Source organism: Malassezia sympodialis, genomic scaffold, assembly GCF_000349305.1.
Source record: "Malassezia sympodialis ATCC 42132 genomic scaffold, msy_sf_12, whole genome shotgun sequence".
Classification (NCBI taxonomy): Eukaryota; Fungi; Basidiomycota; class Malasseziomycetes; order Malasseziales; family Malasseziaceae; genus Malassezia; species Malassezia sympodialis.
The window spans coordinates 159,052-173,894 of NW_017387810.1; the positions used below are offsets into that span (position 1 = coordinate 159,052).

Sequence of the window (14,843 nt, forward strand, 5' to 3'; positions counted from 1 at the left end):
GCGGTCCGAGTAGATACTAACGCGGCAGAAAAATGTTTGTGGGTGGTCTGAACTGGGACACGGACGAAGAGAGCCTGCGGCGCTACTTTGGGCAGTTTGGCCCTGTGACGTCGTGTACGGTGATGCGTGACAATGCGTCGGGCCGCTCGCGCGGCTTTGCGTTCGTGACGTTCTCGGACCCGAAGTCGGTGAATGCTGTGATGGTGCGCGAGCACTACCTGGACGGCAAGATCATCGATCCGAAGCGTGCGATTCCGCGCCCGGAGCAGTCCAAGACGCAAAAATGCTTTGTGGGCGGTCTGCCGCAGACGGTCACGCAGGACTCGTTTAAGCAGCTCTTCCAGCAGTTTGGCCACGTCCTTGACAGCACCGTCATGATGGACAAGGACACAGGCCGGCCGCGTGGCTTTGGTTTTGTTACGTTTGAGAATGACGATGGTGTAGAGAATACACTGGCGCACCAGCCGCTTATGCTGGATGGCAAGCAGATCGAGGTGAAGCGCGCGCAGTCGCGTGGCCAGCCGCAGCCGAACGCGGCGCCGAACCGCTACAGTGCCGACCCAGCGCGGGGCAGCAATGCGCAGGCGCCTCTGCGTGCATGGGGCGCGCCTGCACCAGCGGCGGGTGACGCCAGCAAGGGTGCGCCGGCAGCGGGGGGCTTCGATCCCCAGGCCATGGCCAAGATGTACCAGCAGATGGGCTGGGGCAGCTCGGCGTGGAACCCCCAGATGATGTGGCAGCAGATGATGGCGGCCTACATGGGTGGCGCCGCGGCCAAGGGCGGCTGGGGTATGCCTGGTGCGGCGCCTGGTGGCGCTGCGGCCGGCGGTGGCCGGCCGGGCAGCAGCGATCACGGCTGGGGCTCCCGCGGAGGCAGTGGCAGCGACGATGCGCGCGGCCGCTCCGGTAGCAGCGGAGGCCACCAGCGCGAGCGCTCGCCGACTCGTGGATCGCGCAACTATGACGAACGTAGTCGGTTTTGAGTAGAAGGTACCATGTACAATGTACAAAACGAATGCAGGGCAGGGCTGCGAGAAGCGAGGCTATGTCGAAAAAAACGGGGCAAAAAGTGGACGAGACGGGATTTGAACCCGGGACCTTCTGCTGATTCAAGGTTTGACCCTTGTTCGATCGCAATTTAGTGCGAAGCAGACGTCATACCACTAGACCACACGCCCGTGCTATGCAAGTCGCGCTACCAGATAGCCCTAAAAGGGTAGGGAGAGATCCGTGGACAAAAATGGACGAGACGGGATTTGAACCCGGGACCTTCTGCTGATTCAAGGTTTGACCCTTGTTCGATCGCAATTTAGTGCGAAGCAGACGTCATACCACTAGACCACACGCCCAGGAGACGGCAATTTTTGCGCGTAGAGCGCCTATGGTGTGACAGGTTTCAAAGCTCAGGCACCAGGGGCACGGCGGGCACGGCCCCGCTGACTCGGTCACATGCATTGTCGCTTCTGTGCCCTGCATCGATAACGCCATCGTTCGTCCACTCTCGTGCACGCCGGCATGGATGTCGTGCCCATCACGTCGATAGCCAGTGGGCCAGGTACGACTCAAAAATGGGACCTGCCCTGATCGTGTGCGCCCGCGGTGTATTTGGCCATGTCGAGTGCGTGTGCGGGCCCTAACAAATAGCCTCCGTCGAGTTCGACCATGCATGTGCGGGAGAGGCCCTGGCCGAGCAACTGCGGTACAACAAGCATGTCAGCGATATGGGGCAGGAGCATGACCTGCTGCCGGCGAGCGTGGAGCATGTTACCCGCGGAAAGGCTGTCGACGAAAGTGACGACTGGCACTTTCCCACCGAGGAAGAGCGCCGAACCTTGCGCCGCGTGTCGGAAAAGATGAACTGGCCCGCCTTTGCGATTTGTGTGTGTGAGTTTGCCGAGCGATTCAGCTACTATGGTGCTACGCAAGTGTATTCGAACTTTATTTCCAAGCCTCGTCCCGTTGTACATGGTGCGCTGTCGCGCACGGGCGCCAACAAGGGCACAGACTCGACGTCTGGCGCGCTGGGCCTCGGCACAGTTGCCTCGCAGGGACTGACTCTGTTCAACTCGTTCTGGTGCTCTGTCACGCCGCTCTTGGCCGGCTGGCTTGCCGATGCGTACCTGGGCCGCTTCCGGATCATCTGCTGGGGCACAGGTATTGCGCAGGTGGGCCACATCCTTCTGACCGTGTCGGCGATCCCAGGCGTGATGGACCACCAGCGGGGTGCTGAGGCGTGCTTTGTCATGGCGCTGATTATCATGGGCACCGGCACGGGTGTGTTCAAGGCGAGCTGCCCTGTGCTGGTGGCCGAGCAGATCAAGATCAAGCAGCAGACAGTCATCACGCTCAAATCTGGCGAGAGCGTCATTGTCGACCCCGCTCTGACGACCGCGCGCACGTACATGTGGTACTATGAGATGATCAACCTGGGTTCGCTCGCTGGCCAGCTGGGTATGATCTATGCGGAGCAAAATGTCGGCTACTGGCTGGCATACCTGCTTCCGACGCTTGTCTTTTTCCTGCCGTTCCCTGTGCTGTGGTTCGGCCGCCACTACTACCGGTCAGAGCCGCCGAATGGCTCCGTGCTCACGCAGGCGTGTGGTGCGCTGTGGCTTGGCATCCGGCACACGCTGAGCTGGAACCCGTGGACGTTCCTGAGAAAGTACGGCTCGGAGGAGTTCTGGTCATATGCGCGCCCATCGACGTTCCGCGGCGCAGTGAGGCCCCGGTGGATGACGTACGACGACCGCTGGGTCGATCAGCTGGACCGCGGTGTAAAGGCATGCAACATCTTTCTGCTGTTTCCTCTGTACTATCTCTGCTACAACCAGATCACCAACAATCTGATCGTGCAGGCTGGCCAGATGGACATGAGCGGCTCGCCGAACGAGCTCGTGTCGCAGCTCGACCCGATTTTTATTATTGTGTTTGTGCTGCTCTTCCAGTTTGGGCTGTACCCCGCGTGTGAGCGCTACAACATTCCTTTTACACCGATCAAGCGCGTCGCGATCGGGTTCTTCCTCGTGAGCTTGGCGATGGTGTGGGCGGCGGTGCTGCAGCACTATATATACCGGACCAGCCCGTGTGGCACGCACGTCGGCGACCATGGCTACCGCGCGCCGGACGGCTCCGAGTGTTCGAGCCTGCAAAACTCGTCGCCGCTGAGCATGTGGGTATCGTCCGGCTCGTACGTGCTGATTGCGTTCAGCGAGCTGTTCGCATCGGTCACGTCGATGGAGGTCGCGATGGTCATGGCGCCGAAGAACATGCGCTCGATTGTCATGGCCATCGGCACATTCATGTCCGCCATTGCCTCGGCCATCGGTGAGGCGTTCATTGGACTGTCGCAGAACCCGAACTGGGTCATCAACTATGGCCTATTCGCCGGCCTTGCGTTCGTCGGCGGCATTCTGTTCTGGCTGTGCTTCCGCCGCATCGACCAGCATCAAGACTCGTTGAACATGGTCGGGCAGGAGACGTTCGAGGAGCGGGTCGCGCGAGGCGTGGAAGCCGCGGAGCCGGGGCCGCGGGCCAGCGAGAAAGCTGACATAGCTGCGTAGGTCGGACTCGCGCAGGTGGAGTCCCCGAAAAGGGCCCATTTCATCGTTACATATCTACATAGCCGCCCATCGCGCCGCCCGCGGCGCCGTCTGTGTCGGCTGCATACGCATCGAGCGGGGCCTCGGCACCGGGGGCCGGCGCACCCGCACCATAGGCGGACCACATGGCCGGCGCATACGGCGCGGCGCCGTCCGCGCCGAGGCGCACCTCCTTGGCCCAGGTCTGCTTGAGCGAGCCCATCTGGACGATGAGCTTCGTGCACGCCTGCTGCAGCACTTCCGCAGGCGTCTGCGACCCGTCCGTCTGGATCTTGACGAGCACGCGCGGCTCCAGCGGATGCGGCACCTTGTACCCACAGAAGAGGACGCCCGGCTGCGCGAGCACGGCGTGGCGGAGCATGTTGCCGAGCGTGTGGTCCTCCTTGTTGAACACGAACGTGGCAGCGTTCGGCAGCCGCATGTCCTCCTGGATCTCGATGCGCTGCTCCCCCGGCTGTAGGAGGAACAGGTTGAAGCGGTCTGGCGCATTCGCCATCGTGCACAGGGGCTGGTGTCAGTGGCCCAGAGCAGGCGCGGCATGCAGGTGGCCCTCATATACCGTTGTAGTTTTTTTGAGAAATCAGTGTCATTGCCTTGCCAGGCTCAGACAGTGTGAATAAAGCGTAATCATCGGACCTGCCGCGCCTCGTACATACCTGAGGCTGTCGCGCCGAAGAAAAAACGCCGCGGCGGCCGCCGACGCCCCCCGTGCAAAGCACGTGACTCGGCCGATCAGGCCGCCCCCGCGGCGCAGCGCCGGCCGTGCTCTGCGCATGTCGGACTCCGGGGCGCCTGCAGCGCCGGGCAGCGGGCCGCGCGCCGAGATGGTGCAGAGTGCGATCCAATTCCTCGAGGACCCCAAGGTCCAGAGCTCGCCGGTGTCGCAGCGGATCAGCTTTCTTGAGTCGAAGGGGCTGACGCCGCAGGAGATTGATGTGGCGCTCGGCCATGCGGGGCGCGCTGGCGCAGCGCTCCCGCAGCGTGCGCCGTACCCGATGATGCCGGCGTACCCGCCCGCACGCGCGCAGCGCGACTGGCGCGACTGGTTCATTATGGCGGTGGTGTCCGGCACGGTCGGCTACGGCGTCGCCGCCCTGGCGCGGCGCTACCTGTACCCGCATCTGCAGCCGCCGAACCAGACGGCGCTTGAGGAAGAGCGCGATGCGCTGGCGGCCAAGTACGACGAGGTCGCGCTGCACCTCGAGGAGCTCGACCAGACGACGGAGGCCATGAGCCAGGGTCTCGCGGCGCAGCAGGCGGCCATTGCCGCGAGCGTGCAGGGCGTGAATGATATGGTCGCTGACGCGCGTGAGCGCGAGGAGCGCCGCGACAAGGACATGGACAAGATGCGCGACGATGTCGAGGAGCTGCGGACAGACGTCGAGGGCATGTTCGACCGCGCGCGCCAGGCGCAGGTCTCGGCGCTGTCGGAGCTGCAGTCGGAGCTCAAGTCGCTCCGCTCGCTGCTCGTGTCGCGGGGCGGGCTGTCTGCCAGCAGCGCAGAGCCGGCCGCGGACGACGCGCCGCCTGCGCGCGCTGCGCCTTCGATCCCGGCCTGGCAGCTTGCCGAGCCAAACGAGTAGAGTCTACAACGGCGAATCGATGCCGCGCATGACGCGCCCCAAGAGGCCCTGCGCCATATCGCGCGCCCCGCTCGCAACCTGCCCGAGATCGTGGCTCTCGCCCCAGGGCGCCGGCCCCAAGCGCAGCGACGGCGGGCCGCGGCTCCCGAGCGCGGGCGGCGCGCGCGTGAGCGACGGGTGCCGCGCGGCGACATGCTGTGCCATATCGAGGAACGTGCGCGAGCGATGCACGGTCGTGCCGCCCAGCAGGAAGCGGGTGCCGGGCCAGGTCGGCGCCGGCGCGGCACCCGCCCCGGGCGCCGCGCTCGCTGCGCCATTGAGGAGCGCGATCATCCGTGCCTCCTCGTACGTGGTGCCGCCAATGACGAACACGACCACGTCCTGGGGCCGCGTGGGCGGCCCGCCGGGGTACACGGTCGCAGGCGCGTCGAGCGCGTTCGACGCATCTGAGCCGGCGAACGGGTAGTGCGCGGTGCGCAGCTTGCCGCGCATGAGCTGATCGAGCGTCTGCACCAGGTGCGGCGTGTGCTGTGTGTAGACATTGTCGACGCCCTTGAGGCCACGGAGCGCGCTCTTGCCGCGCGCGAACAGGTTCTCGTTCGCGAACAAGTCGCCCTGCCGCTGGTCCGCGCCGGCGAGGTTGAGCAGGACGTACACCAACGCGACGTCGCTTTCCGGGACGCCGACGTCGACCAGCTGGCGCACCACGGCCTCGATCTGGTGGCTGCTTAGGGTCTGGTAGCGCAGCGCATAGAGGATTGCGACGCGCAGCTTGGCGTCCGCGCCGATCTGCGGATCGGCCAGGAGCGACTGCACGTTCTGAGTCAGTGGGCGAGACGCACCTTAAGGTCGCTTGCGTGGCTCTCGCGCGTCGCGAGGCTCTGCTCGAGCTCGCTCACGGTCAGGAGGCGGCGCGCATCGACGAGCGCGCTGAGCTCGCCGAGGAGCGCGACGTGCTTGCTCACGTTGCCGCGCAGGCGCTGGAACTCGGGGTACGCGTCGACGAAGCGCTTCATGTCTTGCACCGTCTCGATCGTGGCGTTGGACGCGGAGCGCGCCTGGAACTGCACGACGTACTCCTTGATCGACGCGCCGAGGTCGCCAAAGTTGTCGTACAGGTTGGCGGCAAAGAACGGGTCGTGGTCCACGGACAGCACGATGTCCTGCGCGCCCTGCTCCGTGTGCATCGTCGTGCGCCCGTTGTCGATGCCGAGCAGCTCGTGCACCATTGCCTGGTACGTCCACTGCGTGAGCAGCGGCGTCACAGGGTCGTTCCGCCGGTCCAGGATGAGCAGCAGCGGCGGCACATCGGTGCGCCGAAAGTCGAACAGGGGCGCCAGCGCCGTGTCCATTTGGTGCACCACATCGTGCGCGAGGGTCTTGGCCAGCCCGCTCATGCGCTCGTACCGGACGACCGGCTTCTTTTTGAGGCTCAGGAGCACGGACGTGAGCGCGCGCGTGTGCACGTCGAGCGCGTCCGCGTCCCACGTCGAGGTAGTGTGGCCCCAGAGCGCATGGGGTGGGACGGCGTAGTGCAGCGAAAAGTGCGACGACGTCACCGGGACATAGTCCGCAAAGAACTCCTGTACGGCCTGCACGGCCTGGTGCTGGTCCGCCTCGGCCAGCTGCTCGATGTGCGCTTTCGACACGGCGTGGCTAAAGTCTGGCGTCAGCGGCGCGCACGTACACAGCCAGTACGCGCTGTAGCGCGGATGCTGCAGCTCCTCGCAGAGCGCGTGGATGGATGCAGCGCTGGGGCGCACAAACACGATGCACGTCAGGTGCGGCATGCGCTCGCGCCGCGCGTTCGCGAGCTTGTCGGTCAGGTACACCTCCTGCTCGAGCAGCGCGGACTGCGTGTAGGCCGCGGACACAGTCGGCGTCTGCGTGAGCGGGCGCCACGTACCGTGTGCTCATCGAGGAGCAGGATCTTCATGCCCTGCACCTCCTTGAGCATGCGCTCCATGTACGCGGCGATCGCCTTGCCCACGTCCATGGCGAGCGGTGCGATCGGTGGAGATCGGCCGAGCGAGCGAGTGTGCTACGGAGCGCCGCCGAGGCGTGGCTATGAGCTGGGCATCTCGCACGAGAAGGGGCTTCCGACGTTGCCGGTTTTGTACAGATCACGGATCGACACGGCGGAGGCCCACGTACCGGCGATCATGAAGAAGCCGGCCATGCCGATCATGACGAGGGCGACGATGGTGCCGAGGCGGTTCCGCCAGTGGTTCCAGTAGTCGAACTGGTGGCGCCACAGGTAGAACATGGGCGCAAAGAAGAAGAAGACGCTCCAGAAGAGCGAGGCTTCAAGGCCAAGGAATGTGCTGAAGAAGGGAATGACCTCGGCGAGGACGAAGGCCAGGGCCCACGAGATGATGTTAATGACGATCCACACGGTCCAGGTGACGACCTTGTTGTCGAGGAAGCGGCGGCGGGCGCCGGAGAACACGTTGATCATGAACATCTTGCCGGTGACCTGGCCACTCGCGCAGCCGGCGACGAGGATCGTCGGCAGGGCCAGGCCGTAGGACACCTTGATCATGACCGTGGTCAGGCTGCCGAGCGAGGGCGACGTCGTGAACTGCCCGAGGTTGTAGTTCATGATGCACCCCACGATGACGTACATGACGAACGACACGGCGACCAGCATGATGAGGCTGTAGTGGAAGTCCTGTGGCCGCTTCATCTCGGCGACCACCGGGAGGTACGCGGGAATCGCACCAAAGCTCACAAACACGTTCGTCGTGCCAAGCACACCGTCGAGGAAGCTGTGGGGAATACGCCGCGACGCGCCGAACGCGTGGACGGCCTTGGGCGGCTCGGACGGGTCACGGTTCTGGGGGCCGGAGACACCGCTTGCGATCATCGCGATGATGACCACCGTAAAGATCGACGTGAACGAGATGGCCGCAAACGCGGAAAACAGGCGGTACGAGCGCGGCAGCGTGAACACGAACGAGATGATCGTAAAGACAAGCACCATCACGATCATGCACGCGTCCCAGCCGAGGTAGTAGAACGCGTAGCCGCCCAGCAGGACGTGGTTGCCCTGCAAGAAGACGCTGAAGATGGCCTGGAACGTCGCAAAGATGACGCCGCCGATCGGCCCGAAGATCAGCTCGCCGACCTGCTGCAGGTTTTGCACGCCCGGGTACATCATCGCGATGCGCCAGTAGTTGTAGCCGATGTACCACGTCAGGAACGAGAACAGGCAGCACAGCAGCACGAACGGCACCATACCGATCGTCGCCACGACCATCGGAATACTCAAAATACCGAGCGCGATCGAGTAGGCGATCATGTTGAAAAAGGCACCAAAGAAGCCGAGCGACCGCTGGACGGGCTTTGCAATCTCGCCGCGATACGGCCCATTCACCTGCTCGACCATACCATCCTCGAGCTGCGCCTTGTGGACATGCTTTTCGGCAGGGTCGCTGGCGGCGTCGGGGGGTGGCGTTCCCGACGCGGCGGTCTCGGAGGGCTCAGGCTCCTCCAGGAACTTGTATCTCCGGATATAGTTGGTATCGCTATTCGGGAAGAAACGCGACACGAACGTGCGCTTCTGCCCTGGCGCTGGCGACGGCCCCAGCGTTTCCATGGTCGGGGTCAGGAAATGATAATGCAAAAACCGACTGTATCTTCTTATGGAGGCGTGTATTTTCCTGATAACCCCGCGCCGTGTGAAAAGGGGGGGAGCCGCGTCGCCCGATCTGTGCTTGGCGCCATGTCTTCGAGCGCGGCGCCCAAACCGCTTCCGACGTATGTGACGCTGGTCTCGGGCGCCACAGCCGGTGTCGTAGAGCTCCTGTGCCTGTATCCCCTCGGTACGTGGGATGTGCTGACGCAGATGTCGTCAAGACGCGCCTGCAGCTCCAGCGCTCCTCGGCCGGCGGCAGTGCGCCGTACCGCGGCATTGTCAACACGCTCGGGCGCATCGCGCGTGACGAAGGGTACGTTGGTGAGACTTATCGCAGACCGACCGCGCTGTACCGCGGCATCGGCCCGCTGCTCTTGCTCGAGGCGCCGAAGCGCGCGATCAAGTTCGGGTACGTCGTCGCTACTTACGCAGCGCCAATGACTTTTGGGGCAAGGTGTTCCGGCCGCTGTTTCCTGGGCGCGGCACGAATGCCACGCATGCGCTCCTGACGGGCTGTGCGGCCGGCGCCACGGAAAGCCTGGTCGTCGTGCCGTTCGAGCTCGTCAAGATCCGCCTGCAGGACCGCGCACAGACACACCTGTACCGTGGCCCGATGGACGTGGTGCGCAAGATTGTGGCCGAGTCGGGGTGGGCGGGCCTGTTCCGCGGGCTGCCGGTGACCATGGTGCGCCACATTCTGTGGAATGGCGGCTTCTTTGGCTCGATCCCCCTGATCCGCTCGTACATGCAGCCCCCGACGAACAAGCGCGAACGCATGCAGAACATGCTGCTGAGCGGTACGCTCGGCGGCTTCATCGGCACCCTGCTCAACACGCCTGCGGACGTCGTCAAGACGCGCGTCCAGAATACGTCGCCGGAGCCGGGGCAGCCGCCCAAGTACCGCGGCATCGTCCATGGCTTCGCGCGCATCCTGCGTGAAGAGGGCCCCGGAGCGCTGTACAAGGGCTTCCTGCCCAAGGTCGTGCGTCTCGCGCCCGGCGGCGGCCTCCTCCTCTTTGTGGTGGAGACCCTCAACGGGCAGGCGCGCCACCTGCTTGGTCCACCTTATATCTAAAAAGGGTATGCCTATACACGGGTGCCCAGCTCGAGGTGTTCAAGGACAGTGTCGTAGAGGAACTTGAACGAGTGCGGGTTGCCCTTGATGCGGCGGATGTCCACACTGTAGAGGCCCTGTAGGCGCACCAGACGCGCAATCTCCACGGAGAAGCGCACCTCATGCCCACCATCGACGGCGGAATCGCCATACAGGGGCGGCACATTCGACGCCGTAAACGCCTCGAGCGACTGCGACGACACGCTCAGGCTCATGCGCTGCAGGCCCTGCTCGACCTCGGCGCTCGGCGCGTGCTTCCCACCACGTGACCAGCGGCGCCGCGAGGTCTCGTGCCGGTGGGACGAAAAGAGGCGCTCCAGCGCGTTCAGCCGGCGAGGACGCATGCACTCGACGCGGAACTCGGCGCGCGACGGGCGCACGGCCACTCCCAGGCGCTGCAGCAGCTGCAGCAGCTCCATGAACAGCTCGTCGGGCATGCGCGTCGTGAGCGCACTTTGGTCGACGGCGCCATTGTGCACGCTCAGACGCTTCTCCACGGCCGTGCGCGCTTCGAGCGAGGGCATGCCACTCCACGTGCGGTGCCGGCCCTCGAGACGCGCTTGCGCGAGGCGCTGGTGCTCGGTGCGCTCTTCGTCGATGCGCGTGCGCGATGTATCGAGCGATGCGCCACGCATAGCGAACGACTCGTCTGCCTCGCGTGGCGCACCGCTTAAGCGGCGCCACCACGCGCCCGAGCGGGGCGCCCCGTTCACCGGCGGGGCGAAGCGATCCGCGTCCGTGTCCAGGGACATGCGGCCGGGCGCGACGGGCGCCGAGACGGGCACGCGACGCTCAGGTACCTCGACCTCTGCCGCAGGCATCGACACAGGGCGGGGGCGCTGCTTGGTCGCAGGCTGCGGTCGAGCCGGTGCGGACGCATGGACCTTCGCCACGGGCGCCGAGGCCTCAACGACAGGTGCACCGAACTCGGGCGCAGCGAGCTCTGTGACGGGCGTAGGAGCCTTCGGCACAAGAGCCTCGGGTACAGACGCCGCAAAGACCGACGTAGGGGGCTCGCGCACGGGCGCCTCAAAGACAGGCGCAGGGACCTCGGGGAGCGGCGCCTCGGACACGGGGGCCGCAAGGACAGGCGTCGTGTCCTCGCGTGTAGGGGCCTCGACGACAGGCGCAGGGACCTCGGGGAGCGGCGCCTCAAAGACAGGCGCAGGGACCTCAGACGCGGGGGCCTCGGAGGCAGAGGTGTAGGCAACGGGCATCTTGCTCGGCACTAGCGGCTCTGCCTTGGCCTTGGATGCCCTGTCCGACTCCTTGCTTAGGGCCTCGGGGACCGGGTCGGCCTTGCCGATGGATGTCTTGCGGGGACGCGTGTCGCCGAGGCGCTGCGGCAGAAACGACGTAAGACTGAGCGGCTCCTGTCCAAAGGTGGTCGGCGTCTCACGCTTGAGTGCCGACACGGGCGCCAGCATCGGGACGCCGGTCGCATTGTATGAGAGCGCGGGCGCCAGCTTTGCGTCGGCACGCGGCGAGGCACGGCGCATCGCCGCCTCCTTGGCGCGCGCCGGTGCTTCGGTCGCGATGCGCGTCTTGGCCATCGAGCGTGGCTGTACATCGTCCACCTCGCTCTTGCGCTTGGTGGCCGTTTCGAGCGGCGTCGACGACAGCAACGACGTCATCCATGTCTCGGACAGCGGGGGGTACGCCTCTCTGCCGGAGAGCGCCGGCGCGGTGGCCGAGTAGGGCAGCATCGGCGCTGGCGGCAGAGGCACGTCGGGCAGTGGCAGCGCGGGCAGCTCGCTGGACGTGTCGGAAGGCGGTTGCGTGACAGGCGCGGCAGAGACCTGCGGCGACGCTGGCTTGGGCTGCGCTGGCTCTGGCTGCACTTGCGCTGGCTCGGGCTGTGCCGACTCTGGCTTGGGCTGCGCTGGCTCGGGCTGTGCCGACTCTGGCTTGGGCTGCGCTGGCTCGGGCTGTGCCGACTCTGGCTTGGGCTGCGCTGGCTCGGGCTGTACCTGCGCTGGCTCGGGTTGCACCGACACTGGCTCGGGCTGCGCCACCGCCTCGGGCTGCGCCACCGCCTCGGGCTGGACGACGGGCGTCTCGACCGTCTCCGGCGCTGCCCGCTCGTCAACGACCGTCTCCGAGGTCGAGAGACCCGAGTCAGGGCGTGCATCGTCCCCGAGCGAGCTGGCCGTCGCGGACGTAGGGAGGGTGTCTGCAGACAGCGGCTGGCTCGTCGCGACCGGAAGCGCGGCAGCTTGCTGCTGCTCAAGCAGCTTCTGCTGGTAGAGCATCTGGTCGCGGTAGGCCTGGCGCTTCTTGGCCTGCTGCTCGATCGCCGCGCTCTCGAGCTCCTCGACCGAGAAGCGGAACAGGTCGCGGTACGGCGCAAGCCAGGGATGCGCCATGACCTCGTCGAGGGTGGCGCGGTGCGCCGGGTCGGGGACGAGCATGCGCAGGAGGAGCGAGCGCGGCTCCTCGCCCACATAGTCGGGGAATGTGAGGGGCGTGGCCATAATGTACTTGTAGAGCATGTTGATGTTGTCGCCGTCGGGGTTCGCGGGGTCGTCGTCAAACGGCAAATAGCCTGCGAGCATCGCGTAGAGAATGACACCGCACGACCACACGTCGACGGCGGCGCCGACGTACAGGCCGTCCTGCACGACGAGCTCGGGCGCCGCATAGCACGGGCTGCCGCAGCTCGTGGCCATCAGGTCGTTCTCGCGCGAGCTAAAGTCGTTCGCAAAGCCAAAGTCGGTGATGATCACATTGCGGTGGCGATCCAGGAGCAGGTTCTCGAGCTTCAGGTCGCGGTGGATGATCTTCTTGCGGTGCAGGTACGACACGCCCGAGATAAGCTGCGCAAACAGGCGGCACGCATCGCGCTCCTGGAGGCACTTGTGCGCGAGAATGTAGTCGAAGAGCTCGCCGCCCGCGCCGTACTCGAGCACGATGCCGATGTAGCGCTCCGACTCGATGACCTCGTACAGGTGCACGATGTTCGGGTGGCGCAGCTCCCGCAGCACGCGGATCTCGCGCTCGACCTTGCTCATCTTGGAGCCCTCGGCGTGCTCCTCGGCCTCCGCGGCCGCGACCTTCTCGCGCTTGATGAGCTTGATCGCAGTCTCTTCGCCATACGTGCGGTGCACACCAAGCTTGACCTTGCCGAATTCGCCCTCACCCAGCGTCTGCAGCAGCAGGTAGTCGCCAAAGTACACCTGCGGCCGCCGCGGGTGCGCCGCAAAGTACGAGAGCGCGGTCGGCGACGCCAGCGGCAGCGCGGGGCCGTCCGGCACCTCCAGCGTCGCGGCGGCGCGTGGCGTGCTCGCTTCGCGCGGCACAGACTCAGCCACCGTGGTCATCGTACAGGCACGGACAACCGGTGGGCAGAGATGGAAGAGGAACGATCGCGACGCTGCGCCGCGCCGCGGCCCCTCGAAACGGTTTGGGCATGCGGCTCCCTTGCTTCCTCCCATTTGCGTCCTCCGCTGTTACCTAATCAGGTTCTTCCACGCGGTCCCTCGCGACGAATCCGTCGAATCGCGCATATGCCCTCCACATAGCAACGTGACCTCCCTCCACGTCTCGGAGTCGTATGGTAGCGCCGCAGCGATGCGTGCGGTGCCGGCAGGCGGACGCGGCCCTCGCGGTGCGCGAGGCGGCGTACTGCCGCACATGCTATGCGCGCGTGTTCGATGGAAAGGTGCGCGCTAGTCTAGACCTTGCGCGCGGCGCTGTCCTGTGGCACAGCGTCGTGCGCTCGACGCCACAACGCACCACGCCGGCGCTCGCCGTGGCGTTCAGCGGGAGTCTGCACAGCTGCGTCCTCCTCCAGGCCGTGCACCGCCTCTTGCGCACGGCGCCCGGCGGCGCCGCCGGCCACGACGTGCCTGCGCGCGCGCCCGAGCAGGCGCGCCTCGATGTGATCTACGTCGACGACTCGTACCTCGTGCCGGGCGCGCCGGACCCGGGCCCGGCGGTCGCAGCGCGCGTCGCGGCGCTCGCGCCGGACGCGCACGTCGTGCGTGTGCCGCTCCACGCGGCCTTTGGCGCCGGCGACGAGGTCCCGGCGGCGCTCGCCACCGCGTGCGCCGACGGCCTCCGCCTGCGTGCGGCGCGGCGCGCGCCTGCCGCGGCCCTCGATGCACTCTTCGCAGCGCTGCAGCAGACGGCGTCGCGCAGCGACGCTGGGTCGGCGCGCACGCGCGTCGAGGACATGCGCGCGATCCTCGTGCACCGCGTCCTCCAGGCGACCGCGCAGGCGCGGCGGTGTGCGGCGCTGCTGTTCGCGCACGATGCAAGCGACACCGCCGCGCACACGCTCGCGGCGATCGCCAAGGGCGCCGGGCACAAGCTGCCGGTCACGGGCGCGGCGTCCCTGTGGGTCGACGACGTGCTCCATGTGCACCCGCTGCGCATGCACCTGCCGCAGGAAGTCGCGTTCTACGCGGCGGAGCATGGGATCGAGGCGGTGCCGCGGCCGACGCTCTTCCCGCCGCGCAGCGCTGCGCCGGCGGACGCCACGTACGATGCACTCGCCGACAAGACGAGCCTGGGCCGCCTCGCCGACTCGCTCGTCACCGCGCTGCAGCAGGGCGTGAGCAGCACGTCCAGCACGGTCGTCGGCACGCTGAGCAAGCTCGTGATGCAAGATACCCGCCTCGTGCCTGCGCCGTCGTCCGAGGACATGCCGCGCATGGGCGCCAAGGCCGTCGCACTCGTGCGCGCCGCGCAGGACGTGCCTGTGTGGGACGCGCACCGACGGCGCTCGTGCCCGGTGTGCCACGAGCCGGCGCAGGCCGGCGCCGCCGACTGGAAGGCCCGCACGACGATGGGCGCGGCGCCGCTCGCGGCGCCTGCGGACGACTCGCCGAACCTCGCGCACCGCGCGTGCTATGCGTGCCTGCAGGTGCTCGATGTGCCGCGCGGCACGACGCTGCCGCTCCCGGCCG

The 14,843-nt window shown here is 66.2% G+C and overlaps 6 protein-coding genes and 3 pseudogenes across 9 annotated transcripts; 5 read left to right on the forward strand and 4 right to left on the reverse strand.

Annotated features, from left to right (window-relative positions):
* Positions 1–32: 32 nt before the first annotated feature.
* On the forward strand, positions 33–983 carry MSY001_2675 (uncharacterized protein; the record flags this gene model as incomplete). The annotated part of the gene is made up of 1 exon (XM_018884540.1): positions 33–983. The coding sequence occupies one exon, from the start codon at positions 33–35 to the stop codon at positions 981–983; it is 951 nt and encodes a 316-aa protein (XP_018741190.1).
* A 628-nt stretch (positions 984–1,611) lies between these two features.
* On the forward strand, positions 1,612–3,560 carry MSY001_2676 (uncharacterized protein; the record flags this gene model as incomplete). The annotated part of the gene is made up of 2 exons (XM_018884541.1): positions 1,612–1,618; positions 1,645–3,560. 2 exons carry the CDS (start codon positions 1,612–1,614, stop codon positions 3,558–3,560), a joined length of 1,923 nt encoding a protein of 640 aa, XP_018741191.1.
* Positions 3,561–3,606: 46 nt separating this feature from the next.
* MSY001_2677 (uncharacterized protein) lies at positions 3,607–4,095 on the reverse strand (the record flags this gene model as incomplete). The annotated part of the gene is made up of 1 exon (XM_018884543.1): positions 3,607–4,095. One exon carries the CDS (start codon positions 4,093–4,095, stop codon positions 3,607–3,609), a length of 489 nt encoding a protein of 162 aa, XP_018741192.1.
* A 328-nt stretch (positions 4,096–4,423) lies between these two features.
* Positions 4,424–5,182, forward strand: MSY001_2678 (annotated as a pseudogene). Its single transcript is given in 2 exon segments — positions 4,424–4,462; positions 4,469–5,182. Coding segments are annotated over 2 exon segments (753 nt in total).
* A 3-nt stretch (positions 5,183–5,185) lies between these two features.
* On the reverse strand, positions 5,186–7,178 carry MSY001_2679 (uncharacterized protein; the record flags this gene model as incomplete). The annotated part of the gene is made up of 3 exons (XM_018884544.1): positions 5,186–6,001; positions 6,025–7,065; positions 7,089–7,178. The coding sequence occupies 3 exons, from the start codon at positions 7,176–7,178 to the stop codon at positions 5,186–5,188; spliced, it is 1,947 nt and encodes a 648-aa protein (XP_018741193.1).
* Positions 7,179–7,247: 69 nt separating this feature from the next.
* On the reverse strand, positions 7,248–8,780 carry MSY001_2680 (uncharacterized protein; the record flags this gene model as incomplete). The annotated part of the gene is made up of 1 exon (XM_018884545.1): positions 7,248–8,780. One exon carries the CDS (start codon positions 8,778–8,780, stop codon positions 7,248–7,250), a length of 1,533 nt encoding a protein of 510 aa, XP_018741194.1.
* A 126-nt stretch (positions 8,781–8,906) lies between these two features.
* MSY001_2681 (uncharacterized protein) lies at positions 8,907–9,894 on the forward strand (the record flags this gene model as incomplete). The annotated part of the gene is made up of 2 exons (XM_018884546.1): positions 8,907–9,132; positions 9,203–9,894. 2 exons carry the CDS (start codon positions 8,907–8,909, stop codon positions 9,892–9,894), a joined length of 918 nt encoding a protein of 305 aa, XP_018741195.1.
* Positions 9,895–9,905: 11 nt separating this feature from the next.
* Positions 9,906–13,253, reverse strand: MSY001_2682 (annotated as a pseudogene). The gene is given in 2 exon segments: positions 9,906–11,897; positions 11,904–13,253. Coding segments are annotated over 2 exon segments (3,342 nt in total).
* A 233-nt stretch (positions 13,254–13,486) lies between these two features.
* Positions 13,487–14,842, forward strand: MSY001_2683 (annotated as a pseudogene). The gene has a single exon. A coding segment is annotated over exon 1 (1,356 nt).
* The last annotated feature ends 1 nt before the right edge of the window (position 14,843 follows it).